The sequence below is a fragment of the Echinops telfairi genome, unplaced genomic scaffold, assembly GCF_000313985.2.
Source record: "Echinops telfairi isolate 266 unplaced genomic scaffold, ASM31398v2 ScPeMD7_2;HRSCAF=8, whole genome shotgun sequence".
NCBI classification, from domain to species: domain Eukaryota; kingdom Metazoa; phylum Chordata; class Mammalia; order Afrosoricida; family Tenrecidae; genus Echinops; species Echinops telfairi.
In genome coordinates, this window is record NW_022103898.1 from 44317572 (window position 1) to 44326805 (window position 9234).

Here is a 9234-nt window from a genome sequence, read left to right on the forward strand (position 1 = left end):
AATTGGTCATTGATTAATATTCTAAAAGGAAAGTTGGTAAATAAAGTGTAACATTTCTTGTATTAACTTCGGTTTTGAAAATCGGTCTTCAAATCTGCATCTCAGAACTCACTGTCTTTAACGTCAGCGTCAGGCAGTCTCCATCCAGTCAGTGCTGTGCTTCCTGGATTTATGTGGAGGCTTACTGGGATCCACATAAATCTTGCTGCGTATCACTGCGAACCCTACACAATCAGACAAATTCTATAATTTTCCTTTTTTTCCTCTGGTAACCTTTAGCTAGAAAGAGTTCTGTTGGTGTGGTCAGGTAAACATTGGACTGACTGAAGAGTCATTGTTTTAAATCCACCAGCTACTTCCAAAGACAAGAATGAGGCTGCCTGTTCCCACGAAGATTTGTAGCTTTACAAACCATATACCCATGGTATCAATGAGTCAGAATCAACCTTAGGACAACAAGTTTGGGTTTTTATAGATAAAAATGGACAAATCTGCTTGAGATTGTATGTTTTAAATCATTTATGATAAAGAAATTACACAAACTCTGCCAAAACTCTAAATGTTTTGTGCAAGATGTGATTAAAAAATCATGTTTTGTAAAATCCTTTTCCCTTGCTAAATTGCTGAAGATTTGCTTGGTCAGCATCTTCATCAGAAAGTATTGAACACTGCCCCGAGGGCATGTGCAGCCTTTCACAAAACAAAATAGAGAAACAAATTGGGAGTGCATTAGAAAAGGCAAGCCAAGCAAGTCAGTTCCCCCGGACACATGCCAGAGAAATGAGCCGTTGACTATAGGATTGATTTGATGTTTTCCCTAGTGTGAGGTAAATGCTGAAGACCAGCCCATGTGGGGACATTATTTACTTCTACATGCTACATGTTGATTTAAAAATAAGCTAATAAATAAAATATAACTCACAGGTTAGTGCCTTGGGAGAGATCAACATAGCCACATTCATTAAGATGGGTAGCAATTTGGATTCCTGTTCTTCCACCCCTTCTGAACCCACAGAAGTTGTGGTGAGCTGCTTCCATAAGGAACTAGGCTTGGAAACACTGTGGGATATTTCTACTCTGTCCCGCAGCATCACTGTGGCTCTCAGTCAACACAAAGGCAATGGTTTTATCATTTTAAAGTTTATCTTTTATTTACATAGAGAAAGAGCCATAGTTTACATAGATAGACTGCGATCTTACCATGAAGAACAGAATGAGGGAGAGAACGGAATTCATTAATATCCCGTGGTTTGCCACACCTACTCCGGTAGCATCTGTGATAAGATGCACACACGTACGCATTCCCAGGAACCAGCTCTAGGGAATAATTCCCTGTCACTTCATATCAGCATCAATCCTTTGCATTTTTCTTGGGATGATGAAAAGTAGCACATGATGCTCATACATATTTTCCCAAGAAGAAATGCAAAGTCATATTTGTCTAACTAATCATTTATCTGCCTCTGTGATCAATAGTATGAGATAAATAATGTATATTCACAATGTTTGATGACAGAAATAATACATGCGCACGTATGTGTGAGGGAGAGGAGCCTTGGTTGTGCAGTGGTTACGTGTTGAGCTGCGATCCACGTGGTCTGCAATAAGAAGTCCCCCACAGCTCCGCGGAAAAAGACCGAGCTGTCTACCCCAGTGGTCAATTACGTCTGGGAAATGTCCAGGTGCTTGCTGGGAGTCAGCATAGACTCGATGGCAGCGAGTTATTTAGGAGATGGTGAAGATGAGCAGTGGGCCAATAACTCAAAGATACGTATTTCCCCACAGTGTATGCTTTCTAAAACTTTGCACCATATCTGTGTTCTGATTCCCCGCAGATCCGATTACACCTGTCTTTGTCCTTTGAGGTGCAAAATAACTCTTCTATTTTGCTACTGGTTTTGTATATGCTTCCAGTGGCAACATAATTTTTCTGCTGCATTTCTTAATTTATAAAACTTTAGCTATTATAAAAAATTCAATACACGAAAGATTAACAATCATATTAACCTCACGTTTCACTTCAATTATAGAACATGCACAAGCACGCACACACACACACACACACACACAAATCTATGAGTCTCTTATCATAGGTGAAGTTAGCTTTGACACGCACATTTGCATTTTTGTAATACAAGAGCCCAAGTATTCCCCTGTCAGTTTCAGTCATCCCATGTTCCCACCCAAAACCTCAATTCAGGGCCAATGTCAGCCTACACTCCTTGTATATTCCATTTTACGATATTGTAATATGGGAACATAAATGGTTACTTTATATCAAGAAGATATTAAGTCCGTGTAGGTTCTTTGACCATTAGGCTATAACATTAAGGCACCCATACAGACAAAAGGCTTAGTTACTGACAGTTCTAAACTAGAGACGTTTCAATGCAGGGGTCCTTTATAGGTTGCAGATAGGAACAAAGTTACAATAAGCTAAAATTGTTGTAAATGTCTTGTGTATGTAAGGAGAGTGGTGTTAGGAAGACTTTCTGAGATTCTGGGAACTGGGCATTTTGCAAAATCCCTCAGGTTGCAGGACAAAGGGATTCTACCAAGTGTAAGCTGTCCGTAGGCCTCTGGCAGTGCGATACGTCTGCGTGGTAACTCAGGAGGGTTGAAATCTGATAAGGGTTGGGGTGCAAGTTTTGCAAACTGCCTGGTAAGGAGAATTAATAGAGATTTTATTGTCATGATCTCAAAAAGTGGGTCAAGACAGTATTTGTGAAATATTACATTTAAAAATCCCTTAATGCTATATCTCTGGATGACAGTTGACTTTTCTGTTTTTCTCTCAAATTTTCATTCCATTTCTAATAAATGATGTCCTGCTCAAGTTGTTGCTTCTGATGTTCACTTTTTCAGAGAGAACAAAGACCTGATTTTCATATTATTTAACTCTGCATCCATATACAGCAGTGTGCTGACTTATGTTAATGAATTTATAGTCTGTGATTTATGTGTGAAATTTGAAACCAAATTTAGTTTAAACATATAATGGGTAATTATTTTTGAAATATGTCAGGATCAGACAGTGTTATACAAAATTCTGTTGTATGTAAGGTCACTGTGAGTCGGAACTGACTGAATGGGGCCTAATGACAGCACAGCTTTTAATAGAGGCAATATAAAAACATTTGCATCTGAAATTAACTGTGAGTCTGTCCCTCTTTTCCACAGAAGAGAATGTTTACATTTCATCAAATGAAACATATTTTTGAAATATTGGATAAAATGAGATGCTTGCGGAAACGTTCTGCAGTTTCCTTCTTGGGAGTTCTTGTCATTTTCCTTCTGTTTATGAATTTGTACATGGAAGATACTTATGTTCTGGTAAGTGTTGGAAGTTGAATATTTTGTTTAAATTAGGCTGAGACTTAGTCTAAGTCCACTCACTTCAATCCCAGCATACTGTTGTAACACGGTGAGCAAAATTATAACACATACATTTCCTGTCTATATTTCAATGTTCATTAAATATTTCTAATATTAAAATTGCCTTTATTTTTCAGTTATCTTTAATGTGAAGCATTGGTGGTACTGTAAGTGTTGGACCACTAACCATTAAGGTTGGCAGTTCAAACCAACCAGCTGCTCTGCTAGAAAGAAATGAAACTATCTGTCCTCAAAAGATTTACAGCTGAACAACTTATATTGAGTAGCTATGAGTCAGAATCAATTCTCAATGGCAGTGGATGGTTTGGGTACTTCAATTTAAATAATTACATCTAATTGAAAATAAACTAGTAATTTTAACTTTGGTGAATTAATATGCAAAATAATTACTTCAAAAATTTTAATTTGAAGTACATAGAATAAAGAAGATTTTGCACTAAAATTATTATTCTTACTTTTTCTAATTTTCTACTTGATAATCAAGGTTTCAAACATTTCACTAATGAAGTGAATGGTTGCACTATTGTGTTTAAGGAAATTATATCTTACTATAATTATGGTACTGTATTTGGATTTTGAATGCCTCTAAAAGACCACTATATTATACACTTATATTCACTGAAAATATGTTAAAGACTAAAAGTATTTACACATCAACTATCCAATACTTAATAGAAATAGAAAATGAGTACATACTAAATATGAAACAATCTTAAGTGAAACAGAGGTAACTTAAGATAACTTACCCTAATTATGAGAATTTAATTTATTAATTTCTGTTGTTTTTATAACTATGATATCCCATGTATGAGGAAAATAATATAGATGTTAGCATTTTTTTCAATAAGAATATATTGTTAAAAACCACACAATATTTAGCTATTATTTTTAGTCAGATATATCAATCTATAAAAATAAAAAGTTAAATTGCTATTTATTACTTAAAGATTATCTCAATTTAAATTAGTATGTAAACAATTAGTACTTTAGGAATCAAAACGTATTACTATTACGGTGCCACTTCATATATGCTGTCGTTGTTTTTGTTGTTAGGTGCCAATGAGTTAGTTCCAACCCATAATAACCCTGTGCACAACAGAATTAAACCCTACAAAGTCCTGTGCCATCTTTAGAATTGTTCCTATGCTTGAGCCCATAGTTTCAGCCTCTGTACCAATCAATCTCCTTGAGGGTCCTCCTTTGCACTGCCCATCTATTTTACCAAGCATGATGTATTGTGTATAAATCAAGTATAAGCTGGTCCGAGTATCCGCAGAGGCACCTAATTTTACAACAAAAGCTGCATTAAAAAAATGTGCTGAAACACCAGCCTGTGTTATCACTAGGTGTCGAAGGGATCAGGTAGCAGGCATCAAAGACCAAAAAATCATATCATTGTGAATGAGGGGGAATGCGAAGTGGTGACCCAAAGCCCATCTGTAGGCAGCTAGACATCCCCTTCATGGGGAGGAGACGAGCCAGTCAGGGTGCAGTGTAGCAATGATGAAACATAAAACTTTCCTCCGTCTACTTCTTAAATGCTTCCTTCCCCCAACTATCAAGATCCCAATTCTACCTAACAAATCCGGCTAGACAAGAGGATGTACACTGGTACAGAAAAGTGGGTGAAGGGGGATGTCATACAGTGTAAGCCATGACAAAATAATAATAATTTATAAATTATCAAGGGTTCATGGGTGGGGAGGAATGAAGAGCTGATAATAAGGGCTCAAGTAGAAAGCAAATGTTCTGAGAATGATGATGGCAACAAATGTACAAATGTGCTTGACACAATGGATGGATGGATGGATTGTGATGAGTTGTATGAGCCCCCAGTAAAATGATTTTTTTAAATGTGCTGAAAAACTTGGCTTATACACAAGTATATATAGTACTTGTCCAAAGATTGATGTCTCCTGGCAATCTGTCCAAAGTATGTGAGACAAAATCTTGCCATCCTTGCCTCTAAGCACACTATGGCTATACTTCTTCCAACACAGATTAACTTGTCCTTTTAGCAGTCTGTTGTACTTTCAATATTCTTCTCCAGCCCCACCATTCAAATACAGCAATTCTGCTATGGTCTTCCTTAGTCAAAGTCCAACTTCGATAAGAATATAAAGCAAGTGAAACTGCTATGGTTTGGGTCAGGCACACCTAGTTCCTCCAAGTAGCACCCTTGCTTTCAACACTTTAAAGAGGTCTTGGGCAGCAGACTTACCGACTGCAACTCTTCTTCTGATCTCTTGACTGCTCTTCCTTGAACACTGATTGTAGATCCAAGCGAGACAAATCCTTGACCCGTGCAAGCTTTTCTCTAATTATCATGCTGTTACCTATCGATCCCATTGTGAGGGTTTTATCTTCTGGAATTCCCATTTTTCTCAAGGTTATCCATAGCTTCTAATAATACACACAGTCCAAAACTTTGGCATAATCAATAAAATACCAGTAAATATAATTCTGATACTCTGCTTTCAGTCAAGATCCATCTGATCTTGGCAATGATATTCCTTGTTCCATGTCCTTTTCTGCATCTGGCCTGAACCAATGGCAGGTCCCTGTCATTGTTATCACATGATATTGTTCTGTATGTTCTGCATGTTGTTAGGTCACTTTTCTTTGGAATGGACACAAATGTAGGTCTCCTCCAACACAGTGAACATACAAAGCCACCACAGTGAGATACACTGACAGAGAAGTGAAGTTCATATGCACACAGGTTTTAACAAATGAAACTCGTTTAAGCTTATCCTTGTGATCAGTACCAAATGTTATCCTCTATCTCATTGGCCAACTATACATTAGCTCATGTAGAACTTCCTAGGCATTTCTTGTATAGCATTTTACTGGCTGTACATATTTTCTTAGTGGTATAATTATTCCATATGTATAGACTTGCCCCTGCCTATGCTTTTTTTTCTTTAACCATGAGTCCACATTTTCAGAACCTTTTATGCTAATCGCCACATCATTTTTCAATGGCTGTAAGTGCCATAATAATAGAACTTGAATGAGCATGCTTTAGTGAACAGAAGAAATTCACTAATGATAGACATTTTGGATTTTCAAAATCATGATTATAAGGCATCAAACTTAAAGACAAGAGAACAAGGTTCAGAAGACCTAGCTATTTTTATTTTACTTTACAGAATTAAAGTTTATAAAATAAGTAGGGGATTCCTCATTTAAAGATTCAGTTTTGTAGCCAAAAAAATATTTCTTGGAGCCCTGTGTAGTAGGTAGATATTAAACAGCAATTTAAAAAATAAACATATAATGTATATAAGTTCCTTATTGTTCAGTGAGTTCCTGGCTGCATGTATGAAGCAATATCAAAGTGCAATTTCAGTTTTTAAATTTCAACACACAAAAGATCATTTTCTGAAAGAAACATCTATAAATACTTCTGGAGTAGAACTACTTCAAATTTATGATGAAATAGATATAAACCAGTAGAGTATATATCCATAAGAAAATCAAACATTCTTTGTCCAGTTTTGTGAATTTTTACATAGTCCTATTTTATGAGATAGGTTTTATTAGATTCATGCTAGCTGCCTAATGTAAAAGATTTGGCTTAGCATGTGTGAAGGTTTGACACATTGTTTTACATGGTTATTCCACCGCCCTCTGGAGGCACAAGGGTCATGGTCCTTGGCTGCTAAGTGAAAGGTCTGTGGTTTGGGCACACCTGCAGCTCCATGGCATCCTGCAGTCAGCTGCCAGAAGGAGGAGCGCCCAGGAGACACTGGTGTGTCTGCACTGTCATAAAGAGCTGTGAGCAGCCACAATGAACTCTATTACACCAGCAACAGGATAATCTAGTTAAAATACGTTTTTAAAATTGTATCATATTCATGGAAAAATGAGCCCCCCACTAACATAAGTTCTTTAAACACTCTGTTTAACCAATTAAAAATCCTGGTTTATTTTTTCATAAAGTCGCCTGACTTAGTTTCTCTTTTGAATTCCAGATTGCCATATGACATGAAATTTTTGAAGCGTACATATTAGTAGGTCTTTCTGTATTCCACTTAAATTGTTTCCCAGTGAAATCTGACAGTTCAGAGAAATCAGATGAGAGCTAGGAGTAGCACGAACTCTGTTATTATTTTAGCACAATTTCTTCTGCTCTCTCTGTTATAAAATCCATGTGTGGCTTGAAATTCTGGGCATTTTCACAGGTTTAGTGTATTTGCTTATCTATTAGAGACATATCTGCCTTTCAGTGAGAATGGAAGCTGAACTTACTGTAAGACATAAATACCATTTCAAGGCAAACTAAGTAGAGGAGATGCTGCATGCCCAATCAACTTATCCTCTAGGCAGTGAGCATCTTCAAAGTAGTCACTAGGGTATATATTTAGTCTGTAGCTCGTCCATTGAATCGCATCCCCATCCAGAAAATGATTGTCATAAAGCTTTGTCTTATTACTGAGAAATGCACCATGGTGTAGCAGCTACATAAAGGAGGGATCTAGGGACAGCCTGGCTGTTCAGGTACATACCTCGGAAAAGCAGCCAACAAGACTGACTTAGGTGGAAGTTGCATTATTTATTTATGCCAAAAAGTGTAAAGAAGCTTGTTCTTCAGACATTAACAAAGTGATTTCACAGAAGTCTGGCATGTCCTTCAATAAGAATCAACACATTCCATCTTTTACAGAGAATAGGTCTAGATTTTTACCTGTTCAGTATAGGAACCTTAGGATACATTCTTAAAAAGATATTTACCATCACAGAATAGTAAAGTGAACACACCATGGGGACTACAGTAATGTTTACAGTTGTTGAGTATGACTATTAGAGTACTTGATGCTAACTTTGGCTCCAAACATTAATTTTTTATTATTCAAAAGTAAATTGTAAACATATCTTTTAAATCACAAATCAGTCAATTATCATTTGAGATATAAAAGAAAGCAACATATTTCCAGGGTTTTTAGCTTGTTTGTTAGTTTACAAAAAGTATACAAAATGCCCTTAATCTTATCTTTCTAGAAATATATGCCAACAGGTGTGCTCCCCTCATAAAAGAGTCTCAGTGGTGCAGTGGTTAAGTGCTTAGCTGCTAACAGAAAAGTTGGTGATTTCAGCTGACTAGCTACCCTACAGGAGAAAGATGCCAGTCGACTTCTGCCATAAGATCTTTCTAACTCTGGAGGACCCTACAGATCGGAGTAGAATAGCCCCAGTGGGTCTCCAAACCTGTTAACTTTCAGTAGCCACCAAGTGCGTGACCATGGTTCCAGCGTGGCTCCTTGCATAAGTATTACAGCTTTGGAAACTATGGAGCATTTCTACTTCGTGCTAAAGGCTTGCTATGAGTTGGAATTGATTCAATGGCCATGTATATACTCTTCAAAATATCTATATACAATATATGTGTATTTACCTCAAAAAAGGCTAATATATGCTTATATACTGAGGCATAAAAGTTCCTAGGTGGTGCAAATGCTTTGCAATCAAATATTAGACTAAAATTCACAGTTCTCACACAGCCATCAGTACCACAGAAGAAAAGGCTGGTGATTGATTGCAGTTTAAAATTTTGGCATCTTGTTAACTGCTATCCAGTCAATCCTGACTCAGAATGACAACAGGGGTGCCAAATTATAACTATGGTCCAGTGGTTTTTTAAAGACTCACACCTAAGATTATATATAGCAAAAAAAAACAACCTTCTAGAGCCTTTCTGTTTTGTAACACATGGGATTGCCATGAGTCAGAATTGACAATAACCAACAATAGCAATATGCTAAGTCATAGCTTGTTTTATTTGAAAATATGAAATTATACATATTTAAATCTGCATTAAAGTTAATTTTATATTAT

General features: G+C 36.6%; 1 protein-coding gene across 1 annotated transcript in view; it reads left to right on the plus strand.

Annotated features, from left to right (window-relative positions):
• The first annotated feature begins 3186 nt into the window (after positions 1 to 3186).
• The window catches only part of MGAT4C (MGAT4 family member C), an 18992-nt gene continuing 12944 nt past the window's right edge, over positions 3187 to 9234 (plus strand). Inside the window, exon 1 of the mRNA XM_004700418.2 lies at positions 3187 to 3333. Coding sequence (XP_004700475.1) covers positions 3187 to 3333 — 147 coding nt within the window. The remainder of the gene's footprint in view (positions 3334 to 9234) is intronic.